General features: G+C 37.0%; 1 protein-coding gene across 13 annotated transcripts in view; it reads left to right on the top strand.

Annotated features, from left to right (window-relative positions):
• Positions 1-6,824: 6,824 nt before the first annotated feature.
• The window catches only part of LOC120430453 (serine/threonine-protein kinase mig-15), a 128,553-nt gene continuing 118,241 nt past the window's right edge, over positions 6,825-17,136 (top strand). For 10 of the 13 annotated variants that reach the window (XM_039595603.2, XM_039595580.2, XM_039595575.2 and 7 more), the window contains exon 1: positions 9,012-9,596. In XM_039595603.2, the coding sequence (XP_039451537.1) occupies positions 9,528-9,596 (69 nt within the window). In that variant the 5' untranslated portion in view covers positions 9,012-9,527. Of the gene's footprint in view, positions 7,192-9,011; positions 9,597-17,136 lie in introns of those variants that run through there. The other 3 variants (XM_039595562.2, XM_052710287.1, XM_039595561.2) reach the window with 3 other exon arrangements.

Below are 17,136 nucleotides of genomic sequence, written 5' to 3'. Positions count from 1 at the left end.
GAAAATTAATGTTTTCTAAGTCTCACCCAAACAACCCACCATTTTATAACGTCGATATCTCAGCAACTAATGGTCCGATTTACGATGTTTAAATATGAAACACTCGTGAAATTTTTCGATCTTTTCAAAAACATTTTTTTCAAAAAAATTAAATTGATACTAACATTTCAAAAAGGCCAAACATTCAATATTTCGCCCATCAATTTCATCAATTTCCCTGTTTTTAAATCTTTGCATGCCAATATTTTAGCAACTAAGGTTCGTCAATAAAGTTCATAAAAAGCAAAATATAGAACATTTTCTCAGCTTTTCAAAAATATTTTTTTTTTTTCAAAATTGGGCAAACATGTGCACTAATTAAAAAAAATGAAAAACTGCGACTGTTTTCGAAAAAGTTACCTAAAAATAGCTATATTTTGAAAACGGTGCCTTTTATCAAAATTCCACTCGTGTACTTTTGGATTGCAAATTTGATTTTTCATCGAAAAATGAAGTTGAAAAAAATTTGCTACCAATTTTTTTTTTTAATCAGGCCGTTGCAAATATTTTTCAAAGTTTATGTCCCTCAGCTCTGACCAAAGTCGAAAGGGGAGGGGGGGGGGGGGCAAAAAAATATAAAAAAATTACATTACAAGCCTAGATTTCAACATTTGGATGAAAAAAGTGTTTTAAAATGCTTTTTACAGGCGTACAGTTGCTTTCCAATCATTAATTTTGAAAATATCGAGGCATCGACGGAATTTTTTTTCCCCAACAATTTTTTTTATGGGACTGTATTTGTAGAAAATTTAAAATGTTTTCAATAGAGTTAAAACATGCTAAATATGATTATAAACGCGGGAAAATGCACTTGAACTGGTTTTCAGTTGGTAAAACTTTGATTTTCATTAAAATTATGAAGTTTTTTTTCAGCCCAATTTTAAAGAGGTGACATAAACTTTGAAAAATATTTGCAACGGCCTCAGTATTGATTAAAAAAATCTTAACTCAGTCAATTTTTTTTGCATAATTCGTATTGCCGGGTTGCCACATTGCTTAAGCAGTGTCTGCGTTACATCTGGAAAAAGTCTGTATTAATAATGTTGCTGAATACATCATTTTGTCTCGATAAAGATTTACAGCAAAATTTTTACTGAAATATACAACTCATAAGACATTGTTTACTAAGACTAAGGAGACAGCATGCAATTCCATCGTTCACCTAATGTTGGCATATCAGCACTTTTAAATTCAATTACAGCCCCCCATTTTCTCCTTTATTTTGGAAAGTTGGTAATAATGATAATTGAAAATTGCTGTTCTGGTAAAAAAAATTATTAAAAATTAAATGAAAAAAAAAATTGAAAAAAAACTCTTAAATAAATTTGTAAATACAACATGAATGTGAGGAAGGCACCAACCACCTTTAAGGTGGATTAAGTATCGTTTTTCAAATCAAGTTTTAGTGACAAAAAGTTAAATTAAAAATTATCAAATTTGTTTTACCGTGTATTATATTTTTTTCAGTGCAGTCCATATCCATACCTACAACTTTGCCGAAGACACCAAATCGATCAAAAAATCCTTCGAAAGATACAGATTTTTGAATTTTCATACATCATTTTTGTATGGACAGCTGCCAAATTTGTATGGAAAATTATATGGACAAACTAATGATGCAAAATGGCTTCGTTGGGCATACCGAAAGCACCAAAAAAGTTTCAGCCGGATTAAAAAGTTCAAAAAAAATGAATGACCGAAATCTGAGAGAACTGCTTTATTAAGTGGATTTAGTAACAGTTTAGTAACAATTGGTGTCAAACCATCGGGGTTTCAGTGCATTCCTTTTTTTTTTGACTGGACAGCTGCCAAAATTGTATTAAGACTTGACGCAAAAAGTTATCTTGCAGCCAGGGGGAATGCAGTGGGGAATTCTACATTTTTATTGAAATATTGTGTTGTTATTGCAGTTTCCTTAGAAAATTTAGGATACATATATTTGTTCCCTTAATACCTTAACCTTCAAGACATTTATAAAACACAACAACCCTATCCAGTAATTGAACTTAGCTCCCTGTAAAATGAAACTGTACAAAACAAAAACAAAACTGGAATATTTATAAACCTATCAACACTAGGAAAAAATAATTGAAAATCGTGCAGCAAAAGCCGTGAAGAAAGTTAACGAATGATATTTGAAGCAACTAAGAGTTGAGATTACTACTTAAACACAAAACAAAGAAAAATCACTAGTTCTTAAAAAGCAAGAAGCAAACCTACAAAAGAAAGTATTATTAAATGAACCATTTTAAATGAGTACAGAAAACTAAACAAACGCTACTTTTAAACAAACCAATCGAAATCCGAAACCCTCATTACGAGCATGATGCGAGTTATCCTTGTCCAACGATTTTGTGTTTTACACTAGCATTTAATGAAAAAAAACGTCGAAACCCCTTGTTACCAACTTATTATATCTTATTAATCCAATTCGAGCTTTTACTGATATTTATACTCTTAAAATAAACCATAATAAGAAAAAAATATCTCTTACCAACGAGTTAGCTTATTCACAATTTCTCTCAATCACACACACACTCCCACAAAATTTCACAATCTCCTGTGAAGGCAGGAAGATCTAAAACTGAAAGTTTAAGCAAACGACGCGACCACTGATGGGTCTGCGCAATCGTTAACCAATGTGCTTTTCTGAGAAACTAAAAGAAACAGTTAAAAACAAAAAATGTGACATTTTTATCAACCAACTAGAAACGCTATTACCTTAATCGTACACGTGAGTGAAAAAAAACATCCTAATCGTTAAGCTTGAAGCGATCTGAACCGAATCTCCCAGCTAAACTATAACCTTACTCTTTCTCTCACTCTCTTAACCCATCTAGATTTAGGCTCAGTGGTGATACTGTAGGAATCGATTTACGTTCCGAATTTACTAGAACTGTGTCATTTTTGCGTTCTTTTGTAACCAATTTCAAGTGCCAATTAAGATGAAATATGAAATATCGAAAACCTAGTGAATGCAACCATCGCACCAAGATAACCAAGATAGATTGATTTTTCCTCTTCAATCCAACTCATGTATAGTTTAAACAAACTAACCAACCAAACTACATCTGTAAGCATAACCGTGGCACAAAAACAATGATAAATCGTACCGACGACGAATTGAACGGAACCAGAACTATTTTACTAAGGACATAGTCAAACCCCATGATAAAAAAAAACTAATAGAAAACCGTAAAACTTAGCATAAAAAAAACTTAACGCAAGCTACTCTAAAGCGCTCATGTGATGTAAATAATGTTTCATTTCCTTCTTGATTCGAGCTGTAATAAGATTAAGCATGTAAGAAATAATAAGTTAACTAGCTGCGATGAGCAACCTTGTTTGTAAAAGACTTAGATAAATAAAATAACAAAAACGCCCTATTTACCATACGACTGCATTGAGCATCAATTTGTTGATTTAACAAAAAAAAAACGTGTTGAAATTGTTTTCCGTTCAACTCAGCTGAACTGTGTAGGCGTTCAAGTGACTTTCAGTACAGTTAAGTATTAATGCCATTAGACTGTTTTTTGCGAATGATGAATGATTGAAGGATAGGCAAATTTTGCGTAAAACCAAACACAACACACACACACACACGAACATTTACGCAAATACACTCACATACGGTGGAACAACGTTCGACACACTGAGCTATCAAGTGACGACACACAAGAAAAGAATATTGTAATACTAAGCAAACCAAGACAAGAAGATAATGTATTGAAATAAAACCAAATTTGATCGAAATTTAAAATAGTTGTTTTCTTTACCCACGATTAAGCTATTTTTTGTTTGTGAGATAAGACTGGTACAAATTTTATTTAAAGTCTGAAAGAAAAAAACAAGCCACTTTTATGAGTTTTTCTGCTTTTAAGTTTAAAAAGTGATCAATATGGAGACTTTCATGTAAAATTGACTGGAGAATCGAATCCCTTATTCGGTTTTTGAAAATTTTGACGTTTAGAGCACTTTTCAAAAAAAAAAGTTTTAGTAAATGATTTTTGTATTTATTAAGAAGAGTTGCTCCACCCTGCATTTTTCATGAGTCTTTTCGTAACATCTTAGGCTATTTCCACAAAAAATTGAACGAAAAAAAATCGTGGGCTCCCCTTTAAATTTGACATTTAAACTTAAAAAACAGAAAATCTCATAAAAGAGGCTTGTTTTTTTTCTTTCAGTGTATTTTTTCCGGAAAGCCCGTCAAATTCCCTACAAGTTTGTCTTTGTTGCTAATATGGCTATATCTCTGGAAATACATTTTGGAAAAGCTTCAAATTTTGGGCCCAATCGGTTTATGGCGCATGTTTTCGAATGGCTTTTTGTTTGAAACTGAATTCTTGTAATTTGATAGTGTTATCTGTAAAATAGTCCAAAAAATACCTCTAAAAATGGCTTTGACCACATTTATTGATCGAAAATTGTGAATCGAAAAATAAAATCTTCGTCTCCGACCCCTTGGCTACAAATCTAAAGTATAGAGTTATCTACGTGCCAGCAAAACAAATGGGGTGCTAGTGTGCGTGAGCTCGGACTTAGATAACTCTATAAAAATTGTGGGTTTTACAGGGTTTTACGAGCGGTTTTTCAATCACGCAGAAAAATAAGGCATATTTGAATCAACAAATCTGGGTGACCACTCAAATCCCATTTTGAAATTCCCGACTTTTTCCCGACTTTTCCAAAATCTTAAACAATAGGCATTTCTGTTCTAAAAAATGATTTCAAATAAAAAACTCTTTACAAAAAAAGTCAATATAAATCATTTGAAAAATCTAAAATTATTGCGAATTTTCGTAAAAACAGAAATTTAACAACAAATTCCTCAAAAAAACATTTTTAAAAATTGAAGCACTCATTATTTTGATTCCGAAACATAAACAATTAGTCTTTGAAAAATAGACCAAAGCCTAATAATATTTGTAATTTCAATGTTTATTTTTAAAATTGGCAATAGTTTTTGGTACTTCGTTTAAACTGAAAATGAAAAAAAAGTTAAAGATAACTTAATTTAAAATTTTATTTTTAATTTTAAAATATGATTGCTGTTAATATTATTTTAAATGATTTTGAAAATATCTAGGAATTCTAAAACAAATGTTTTTACTAAATTTCCTTTTGAATTTTGATAATTTTGTTATTAATTTTTTGAATTAATGTTTATTTATTTAGTTTTCAGTATTCAACTGCTTAATTTTTTTTCAATGAAAAAACAGTTATTTTATGTTAAATGTTTGAAAGAATAAACATCTTTTACATATTTGCAATAACTTAATCCAAAATTTGCTGGAATTATTTTTTAACAAATTCAATAATTTTTCATTTTAAAAAAAAAAGTTCGTTCTGAATGAAAAAAAAATTAAATACTTTTTTTCATTCAGAACGAACATCGAATGGATTTTTTTGATATTTAAGTTTTCCGATAACTGATAATCAAGCTTTATCTTAAGTAATTTACCCATACTCACAACAATTCAAGGGAATCATTTGGAAAAAAATTATATTTGAAATGAAAATTGTGAATTGAATTTATTTGAAAATTGTTCAAAATATTACAAAATTATTCAAGAATTAGAAAAAAACATTCTAGTTTGCTTGGGATTCCCGACTTTTCCAGACTTTTTGACAAAAAATCATAAATTCCCGACTTTTAGCGGATTTTGGCGAATTCCCGACTTATTCCCGACTTTCCCGATTTCCCGACTTGAGTGGCCAGGGTGGACAAATCGTTTTGTTGATTTGAAAATCAAGATTTTTGTTGAATCAACGCTAAACGTCAAAGTAACTTTTTCAAAACAAAAATTGATTTTTGTGGAATTGAGAAAATTAAGGTTTGTTTCAACGCAAAATCGGCGTTGATTATATTCAACAAAAATTTTGTTGAATCAAACCTCGTACAGGCTGATTCTACAAAATATTTTTCTGCGTGATGATGGAAGACACAAATTTTTAAGAGCGGATACAGACATCGCTCTAGTATTTCAGAAAAAGAGCTCTCAGAAATCAGACTTTGTGTTCCGGGTTTCTTGCCAAAATTCATCGAAATAGCGCATTTAAACCTTCAATTGGGTCCTAAAATGAAGCTTAGATTGCTGATATTATTGTTTACAGTGATAAAGCTTATTTTTCTGAGTACAATGACCCTTTGTACGACCACAAAGAGTTTAAAATGAATTTTTAAATCAATTTTGAAAAATTAACCTCGCGGTCCTTCTTGACAGAAAAGTTCCTACTTGACAGCTCGTTCCAAGGGGACCATAGTTGATTCATCGAAAAATGTTGTCTTGTCATAATTTTTTTTTTGCATTAAAATGAAAAAAAGTGATCAGAAATGGTTTTTGTTCGTGTTTTTTACCGTTGTACATAAAAATTGACATAGGGCTTTAGTACCCAATTTAGTAATAGGATTTTTTCTGGGACGACTCCTCGCCGCGCACGAATTTTTAAAGATTTCTGAGAAAAGTGTTTTTCCAAAAGCAAACCTTAAACCGAGCCTTAAACCTTTCTTTTGTAAGAAAGGCAAAAAAAGATCAAGAGATTTTCTAATAAACCCAAACATGTTAAACATGATTCTTAACTCAGGTGTCCAAATTACCCCCACTGTCCATTGATACCTGATGCAAAATTGCAACAAGGTCATCTCCACGTGCAGGTTCAATTTTCAACACCACTGCATCCAATTTGCGAACCAAAACAACCCCCTCGACTCAAAACGTCACTCAATTCATTGACAGAAATCCTCGCGTATTCGTGTCCGATTCTCTCTCCCTCTCTCGCTGTGGGCCACACACCACCACCCAAACCAACTGTACACACGGCCGAACTTGCGGGTTTCTGTCCGCCGCACGCTCAGAAAGCAAAGTGCAATCGTCCGAGTTGGTCGTCAAGTTGGTTTTCTACGCGCGTCCGCGACTTTCCTACCGATTCTCTCTCTGTAAGTGACTGACTGTGACCGTGTGTGTGTGTGTGTTCGTGCGCCGTGTGGCCATAATTCGGCCATTTGGGCAGTTCTACGGGGCGTTGCGGACCGGATTCCGTTCCAGATTCTTCGGTCTCGAGTGGGTTCCCGTCGGAGGAACGGTTTTTGCGGGACTTTCGGTGGCGAATCGGTGCCACTTTTTCCTTCCACCGTCGGAACAACGGATCAGGGTGTGTGTCCGACTTGGGAGAGAGAGAGGGTGGGAGAGAGAGAAAGAAAAAAGTTCAATCAGAAAATCAGTGCGCCGCTGGAATAGAATCGCACACACTCGTGCAGTTTGATTCTGACCCACGCACACTAGCAGCGAAGCGGTGGGATCGCACCAACACGTGCACGTGCGTGACACCCCGAGCAGGCGGAAATAACTGGCCAAGAACCGAACTTGTGATTAGGTGACGGGATGTGTTGTTATCGTTTAAGCGAGTCTTTCGGCACCCTCAGCAAACGTCAAACCCTTACAAATTAGTTTCAATATTTGATTATTAGAAAAGCGCTGGATTCAATCGAGAAATTAAAAAGAGAGATGTGAGCCGGTAAAATGGAGTTAAACTTTCGCAACTGTCATGGTAAACTTCACAGAAATTGACAGAAAGTTTAACTATATGTTGCACTTTTAATTGTTCGATAGACTTTTGCACCTCAATCAACCAGCCTTCCTCAGTGCCTCAGATGATCGGCTGTTGGACTTGCAATCGAAAGGTCACCAGTTCAACTCGCGAGGAGGAAGAAATCTACACACCAAACATTCATTACTAAATTCAGTTACATTCACGGAAATTATCACTACTGAAATTTTAAGTAAATGAATAATTTCTGAAATTTAAGCAAATTTTGACAGCTCGATATAAATATATTTCGAGTTTTAGCGAAAACATAACTCAATAATTCAAGCAAAACAATGTAATTGGGCCAAAGCCGAATGTAAACAAAGAGTCTATCCTGCTCGTTCCTAATGTAAACATCCACTGACGTAAGCAGGGCAGACTGATTTCAGTAAATATCAAGAATTGTATTTAAGAGGTTCTACTTGTAGGACCTTTTTTTTGAAAAAAAAAGAGCTCTAGATGTTAACTCAGAATTTGGTGTGTGTAGGTGCTAAAAAAGTGTGCAAAGCGTTTCTCTAGACTTCCAAGCTCGCCACAAAACGAGAATATCTCGAAATGTCAAAATACCCAGTCACAAAATATTCTAGCAAAGCTGGTTCTGCCAGAATCCTTCTAGAATGGTAAAACATTTCTGGAGTTTTTTTTAAAGGTCTAAAAAAACAAATATTTAGTTTTCATTTTTTGGGTGTTTATGAAACAGCCTTGAGTCAGGGGTATCAAAAAACACCCAAAGGGCAAAAACTGAAAATTTGTTTATTGGACCTTTAAAAAAAACTCCAGATTTCTGTTAGAATGCTGTAAGAATATCCAGCTCTGTAAGAACTCTGCTAGAATCATGCAAGAACGTCGTGACTGGGTAGCAGCAATATGGAGTGAAAGTTTAATAAGCCTGTAAACTTCATTTTGCATGACTCAGATTTCTTTTCTCGATGTGGAAATTTTCGACCTTTTCGCAAGATTTTGGTGCTAGTAACCCCAAAATGATAACAACAATCCTTGCAAACTGCCCCTGTTATTGCCACCTGCTCGGGACCGTGTGTGGATAGGGCAACAAGGAGTGGCTACGGTGGTGTGCGTGTGCCAACGCTCCGTCGCGTCGTCGTGTTGGTGTCTATTTTCATTCACGTTTGAGATTTTCTGATTAATCAGAAGGAAAATTTTTGCCGTGTGTTTCATTCATCTCGCGCGACGTCGGGTGTGGAAAATTGCGGTTCTTAAAGGGAAATAGTTTGGAAAATTGGCGTGATTTCGCTGGATTTAGGAAGATTTCACCGATGGACAGTTGGGGGAACTGTTAGTCGGGCATTTTAGCCCCGTTGTGAGTGTCTAGAATCATTCATAATTTCTCGGTGTTAATTTTTTTTGCTTCTCACTGGATTTTGCAGTTTGGATGTGTTTAAGAAAGGAAGAAGAAAAAGTTGGAGGTGTCAGAATTTGGAGAATGTTTTCAGATGGTGGAACCGATTGCTGATTGTGCCGTGGTTGTCCTCTGAGAGATCCAGAGGGACGGAAGTGTCGCGCGGAGCGTGCCAGCAAGGATTGACCGGGACCGGTTCCGTTGTTTGCGTGAAACCACCCCGGAGAAGAAGAAGAAGAACAAGAATAGTGTTGTGTCGAGAGTGCAAATCGTGCTGCGGGCTGAATATTTCAAAGTTACAGTATTCATCCGTCGTTGTCGAGAACAACACATGCAAAACAGTTCCATACACTCATACGAAAACAGTGTTGAAATCTTTTTTGATCGGGTTGTTTGTTGGATAAATCCCACCACACGGTGAAAACGCAGCAACCAGCGAAAAGTTGAACACAAAAACCGTCATCGCAGCCGCCACCGCCGTCGTCATTACCATCATCAACGGAGGGAAGTCGACGACGACGACGACTACTACGATTACGTCAAAATGGCGCATCAAATGATGCCCCAGTCAGTGAACTGCTCACTGGATGATATCGATCTGAACGCGTTGAAGGTACGTACCCGGGCGCTCCGCCGGATCCTAATCGAATTCGAAGTGACCCCACAACCATTACCATAACAAACTGTATCAATCTGTCAAAACAAACCCCTCCCCAACATCTGTCATCCAATTTCACCACATGTAAACAAACATACCGGAACCGGATTAAGGTGTGGCCGCCGCCCCGACTGGTGGTGTGGTGTCCGGTGTCTAACGGTGCCATCCCCCCCCGTTCCTGACCTTGAACCTTGGCGCGGCGTTCGGTTCAGTGGCCACTGCTGCGCTGGCCGGCTAATTGTTACGGTTCGATGGGTGCACTCGTTCGCCTGCTCGCTCGCCCGAGTTCTGTTGTGTTGCCGAGATTTTATTGTTTTGCTTCCGACGACGACGACGAGCGAACCGGATCCAATTGGAAACAGCGATGGAACGTCGTTAAAAGTGGGCTGGCAGGGAAATGGGTTTCGAGAGTATTGTTTCTCTCTGGTGAATAATTAAAACATTTTCCGCGTTCTTCGGTGAGGCTGCGCAACGAATGGGTGTAACGCTATTGTCAATTATCACAAAATTTGGGTACTTACGCTTCCACGGTAATTATGTTTCATTTCTTAACATAAATTATAGAGATTTACATAAAGGGGATGTTCTAACAAAACATCGAAATTTTATTTTGGGTATTTTTAACCACTTTTTCAGGTTTGATTTTAGTTAGAAAAGTCTAAATCATAACTTAAAAAAAATACTTGTTTGTAGCATTACGATAAGGGCTTGTTCAAAAATTACGTCCGTAAATAGGAGAAGGGGTGGTGGCCTTGAGCTTGTGACAGCCCATGTTGAAGGTAGTACAGTGTAATGACGCAAACAGCCCAGTCACGACGTTCTAGCAAGATTCTAGTAGAATTCTTAGAGAGCTGGATATTCTTAGAGCATTCTAGCAGAAATGTTCCACCGTTCTAGCAGGATTCTGACAGAACCAGCTCTGCTAGAATATTTCGTGACTGGGAGTGATCGAGCTCGAGCTGTCACAGCCATGCGAAGTTGGCTGACATATCGGGCGATCAGTTAAAAACAAAAAAACAGCTGGAAGCAAGAGAATGATGGAGCGAGAGGAATCACAAATCCGCATAAATAATTTCAAGATTGTTTAGGTGTAAACCGAAAACGCGATCAAAAATTAAAATTCTCAAAACCAGTTATTGATCTAAAAAAAAAAGAATTATTTTTCAAATTTTCTTTTCTTGATTTGTGTGCACCTACGACAAAGACCAAGATTGTTTACTTTTTACTCTTTGGTCTGACAGCTTTATCATGGGTTTTGGTCTGGTCTAGGCGAGGGATAGGACACAGCACCCTTCTGGCTGGAAGTCGCCTGACAAAAAACTTTTGCTAGAAAGAGATAGGAAATCTGATTCAAACAAACGTCCAGCTGTCATGTAAACATACTTTGAATGTGTTAGTAAATTTCTGATTAGAAAGCCTAATATGTAGATTTGTATCTAATTAGTTTCTAATCTACGTACCTTGATACGAAAGGTGTATTTGACAGCTAGAACAATTTTGCAAATTCCGAGCCATCAAGTAACTATTTGAAAAAACTCACATTGTTAAAAGGTAGCTGAGAAGGCCAATTATTGTTTAACATTTCGAGTTTTGTGAAAAAGCTACTTGTTGGCTTGGAATTTGCAAAATAGTTCTAGCTATCTAAATACTTATGCTCCCTTTTCTCGTGTTGCTTCAGCTAACACCAAACATCAATATTTTGTCATTTTGGCTTAATTTGGAAGCAAATTTGTATTCAGAATTTTCAAATTTTGTTGGGGTGGTCCTATAAAATTTTCCCTTGGAAATACGACATTTTCAATGCGTTTGTAGTGCTAAATCTTCTCTTTTTAATGCAACCTTGCGCTTCAAATCTAACCTGCGCTTGTTTGAGATTTTTATGCATCTTTTTTTACCTTAACATGGCTATAACTTTTGAACCCTACGTTCAAAGCATTTTTTCGAAACGAAAATGTTCGTTTTTATAGATCTAAAAGCACAGAGAACAGATGTACATCTTGGTTCTAACTTGTGTGTAAACCGTGTAAACTAAAAAAATGCGGTGCATACAATCTTGCATCAAAGAAATTAGAGTGTGCAGGATACGCTTGGCGGCGCCACCGTCGCGGCTGAGAATACTTGACTTAACAATTAAAAAGGCTCAATAATTTCGAAAGAAAATAAATGTTAATCTCGTTTAAATATAAAATTCATTTCTGTATAATTCCAGTTGACTAAAAATAATACAAAAATGCATTAACATTAACGAAAACATAAGAGAAAATTCATTCAAAAATTATTTTTCAAGCGACAACTTAAAATAGTCCCTTTACACATGTTATGTCCGATTTCGTTTTGTTTACCTTCTTTGGCGCGTAAAATTACAACCCTCTGATGAAGGGCAGTCAGACATTGGTCTGATGTCGTTCATACGGAATGTGATTAGATGGTCCAACGTTCTGCTACTGTAGGCCATCATGATTTTGGAAGTGGCGCTATCTAGGCGGATGGTGCACACCCTAGCTCTTTTCAACGTATTTTGGTTTGAATTTTTACACACGTTTTTCAATGCTGTTTGTTCAATGATATACATCTGTTCTCTGTGCTAAAAGTGCTCAAAACATTACTTCTAATCGCCAACTGCTACGTTCAAAAAACTGTTTCTTGAGGATTTGCTCTGATTCAAATGACAAAATTAGTCGAAGAAACCGTGGATTGCGAGGGAAATTAACATTGTTGAAGACACCAACCTTGGATCCGAATGACCAACAGCGGTATTCCTTTAAAGTTAGATCTTATAAAGCACCCTCATCGTGAGCCATCCTAATTTTCAAACAAGTCAAAAGTTGCCTCTTCCTAACTATTCTGAAGACACTAGGGGAAATATACCCTTTCCAATCAAACACCTATCTTCGTCATTTGGAGAGTTTGATGCTCGATTAAAGCTCTAAAATACTTTCTAGGTTATAAACATACCAGCAACAGCACCGCCTCGAGTAAGCACGCAAATGTATGCCACTTACTGGCCAAAAAGATCAAATTTAATGCACTTTTGATCATAATTACTATTTTCCACTTTTTCACGGCGCTTTCGATACCAAACTGCCCCCAACTTTCGGCAACATGTTCTTTTGCACATTAGTTGGTCACTCACTTGAAAAATAATCCAGAAACATGTAAATAATTAGCATGCGCCATCAAAAACACAAACGCGCCAAGTCTTTTGACGTTTGACCTTTGACGACCCATTCCAATCGAAGGCTGAAGAAAAACGAGCGAGATGCGGAGGCAAATAAAGAACAAAGGGTGGCCACCAACACCACCAGCAGCGCCTGTTGGAGTGAGCCAGTGGTGCCAGAAAGCTTTCTCTATAAATGCTACTTTTCGTGAATGTTTGCTTAAAATTTCATCAATTTTTGCAGCACTAAGCAGATCCAAAAGAGCGCTGAAAGTAAAAAAAATAAGCTGAAAATAGGAAAATGGGCGTGGTCCAATGCATTCGTTTGATTAGAATGCATTTTAAAAATATTTTTTTTTCAAATGCTTGTAAAAGGAATAGAAGAACTTTTAGTAAAAGTGAAAATAAACAGAAATGTTCGCAAAAAGTTGCTCTACTCGTTGGTGTACTTGGTTTTAGTAAATTTCAAGGAACACTTCAGATTATCCAGCATAACACGACCGCTTATTAGGCTTAAAATGGATTTATTTCCCCCATTTTCTGATTTTGTCAATCTTTTATAAGAAACCGGTTCAAATAGTATTGTTAAACAGACGCTCTAAGTTTCAACTCATTTTGTTCCACCAGTTTGAAGATACAGTCCACACTCGATTATCCGAAGGTTTGTATGTTTGTCATCGACCCTGAACATTTTCATATTTTTAATATTTTCTTACTTTTCGATGTGAATGTGACTTTTAAATTTGCACAGAATTCAGTGCTCAAAGTAATTTTGTATTAAACTTCCCTGTTTTACACCACAAACCACAATAAAAGCATGCGATAAGATTCAGCTTCCGCCATGGCGACACGCATCTGTCCACTCTGCAACGCGCGTCGAGGTATATATTAGTCTAATAAATAAAAGTACAACAACGCCAAAAAAAACTAACTTAATCCACCTATGTGGTTGATGCCTTCCTCACTCTTTTCCAACAATGGGTGATATGTGATATGATGGGTTTGGACACAAATTTCGTTTAATTTCATTAAGTTCCGGAACACAAAAAAAAAACACACATATCACTCAAGGGCTCATAAGTTGCATCATAAGTGGTCAGAACTCGAGATAGGGTTGCCAGATCATCAATGTTTTAGACTCGGCCTTTCAATTATCTTACCAACGATGGGTCGGATGATGGATCCGGACATTGTTTACATACATATAAGTGAGATCCGGCTACAAAAAAGTGCATAAATCTCACTTATGTGGTCAGAACTCGAGACAGGGTTGCCAGATTATCAATGTTTTAGGCTCGTTGGAAAGGTCTTTTGACTACCTAACCAACGATGGGTCGGATGATGGATCCGGACATTGTTTACATACATTTAAGTGAGTTCCAGCTACAAAAAAGTACATAAATATCACTTAAGTGGTCAGAACTCGAGACAGGGTTGCCAGAGCGAGTTGTGGCGCTATAACCACGGCAAATAGTGTCCAGGGCATTCGTGGAAATACAATGTCCCATCCCAGAGGGTCCCGGAGTACCAAACCTTCTTAGCATGGTGCTCCCAACGAATACAACCAAATCTCGGAGCGTATGGTGGTGTGTCCCCACGCTTCTTCCTCCCCTGTCGATTCAGAATTGTGTTGTTGTTCGAACACATAGTGCTCAAACACAACCCAATTACGAGTCATCTCTGCGACACGGCTTTACGCAGTAGGCCTGGCCGCTTTAACGCTTGTGATGTTTCAATGCATTCTAATGCAATGGCGCACTACAAATGTTAATAAATGACAAGAAGAGTGCTAGGCGTCATCTAACCTAAGGCACTCTCCAGGATCCCTTCGAAAGATTGGCTGCGCTAGGGTCTGATTAGATTAGATTAGATTAGAACTCGAGACAGGGTTGCCAGATCTTCAATGTTTTATACTCGTTGGAAAAGTCTTTTGACTACCTAACCAACGATGGGTCGGATTATGGATCCGGACATTGTTTACATACATTTAAGTGAGATCCGGCTACAAAAAAAGTGCATAAATATCACTTAAGTGGTCAGAACTCGAGACAGGGTTGCCAGATCTTCAATGTTTTATACTCGTTGGAAAGGTCTTTTGATTACCTAACCAACGATGGGTTGGATGATGGATCCGGACATTGTTTACATACATTTAAGCGAGATCCGGCTACAAAAATAGTGCATAAATATCACTTAAGTGGTCAGAACTCGAGACAGGGTTGCCAGATTATCAACGTTGTAGACTCGTTGGAAAGTTCTTTCGATTACCTAACCAACGATGGGTCGGATTATGGATCTGGACATTGTTTACATACATTTAAGTGAGATCCAGCTACAAAAAATTACATAAATATCACTTAAGTGGTTATAACTCGAGACAGGGTTGCCAGATTATCAATGTTTTGGACTCGTTGGAAAGGTCTTTCAATTACCTAACTAACGATGTATAGCATGATGATGTTTGGTTCAGTTTACTGCCATTTATTCAACTTCTGAAAATATGCGAAAACACATTTTTATACATAACTTTTGAACTACTTATCGAAACTTCAAACAATTCAATAGCACCGTATGGGACCCTAAACCAAGTCGAATGCGACTGGTTTGGTCAAAATCGGTTCAGCCAGTGCTGAGAAAACTGCGTGACATTATTGGTCACATACACACACACATACACACACATACACACAGACATTTGTTCAGTTTTAAATTCTGAGTCGATATGTATACATCAAGGTGGGTTTTCGAGCTTAAAATAAAAAGTTCAATTTTGGAGCAGGATTATAGCCTTACCTCAGTGAGGAAGGCAAAACGCTAAATCAACAAACACAAAACGTAACGGCGTGAATCATTCCCCGGGCTTTTCTGTTCGCTTTTCTCGAACTAAACGCCACAACTCGACATGCTGCTGCTTGGTTGGCACCGTTCCATCCATAGCTGTCGTCTTGGTCTTCAACGCCGTGCTTCGTCCTCGTCGTCGTAATTCACGTCAGACACCAGAACACAGCTCAAGCCATAAACCACGACCACGGCGCAAGACCTTCCTTTTTGCTAGTAGAATTGCTGCACTTTATTATGGCCGAGAGTGGTGATTGAACTTGATCGTGAAAATTTCGCGAGACGTTCCTAGCCGTCGTACGCGCGAGTTGTTAGAACGTGCAAGCATCCATCTCTGACGGAGTTGTACACCTTCTCGCACACTGGTTACACCGGCAGACAAAGCGGAACAAGCTTAGAAGTTGAGCTCAACAGTACAAAGAACTCGATTTAACCGCACGTCTCTTATGCTGCTCTAAATTAAGACTGTCAACACTAGGATTTCCATAACAAAGCCGGGGGTGGAATTCGGTTTGATGTTCCTTGAAAATTTCTAAAACCAACAGATTGTCGAGATGTGATAGGTCGCCGCCATTGTAACAGCCAAAGCGAAACATTCAAAATCATAAACCATACTGTGAGAGGGTACAACGCAGCAGCAGCAATAATAATCCCGCGGTACATCTTCCCAAACAAAAAAAGCAATAAACTTGTCATACGGTGACAGATTAGTCTTCTTCTTTTTATTCGCTTGCCTGGTTGAACTGCTCGCGGTAAGATTTCCGAGCGTTGTGTTTACGTTATCAAGTTTAGTTGTTGTTTTTATTTTCTTCGCTGCAACCAAACTCTCGCCAAGAGTTGAACTCGCGCGCAGTCTGAGTCAGCGCAGCAGCGGTGTGCGTGTAAACAGTTTTCAAACAAATCGTCACTAGCGCGATGTGCTTGAATGTCGATTTTATTTGGAAAAACGTTTTTAAATATTTTTTTTCATTTGTCCATGAGTTTTCCTTGTGTTAAACATTTATCACAGTGAAAATTTTCAACTTCAAATTTCCAGATCAAAATTAGAGAAAATCATTACTTTATGCTGTACGAAATGTATAAAAAAAGAGCCAGAATAAAAAAAAATGCTTTTTTCACCCGTACTATAAAACGATGACAAAAAAAACCTGGATTTGAAAGTTCTATCTGACTTGTAGAACTCTGGAATTTTTTGAAAAGGTCCAATAAACCAAATTTCCAGTTTTTGCTTTTTGGGTGTTTTAGAAACCGCTTTGAGTCAAAAATATAACCTTTTCAAAAAAAAAAAAAACTCCAGAACTGTTGAATCTTGCTAAAACAAGTTGGTAAATTAAGCTTATTTAGTTGCTGGTCTTTATGCTGTCAGATTTGAAGCTGGGTCATTTCAAATGACCTTTCAGTTGGTTTGACTAGTGTTCTGTTATCTTCGCTACGACGTTTGGTTTGTGGCATTCTTGAAACTGCTTCGAAATGAATGAAAAAACAATGTGTTATTTTAGA

Source organism: Culex pipiens, chromosome 3, assembly GCF_016801865.2.
Source record: "Culex pipiens pallens isolate TS chromosome 3, TS_CPP_V2, whole genome shotgun sequence".
Taxonomy (NCBI): domain Eukaryota; kingdom Metazoa; phylum Arthropoda; class Insecta; order Diptera; family Culicidae; genus Culex; species Culex pipiens.
This window is presented reverse-complemented; position numbering and strand designations above follow the sequence as displayed.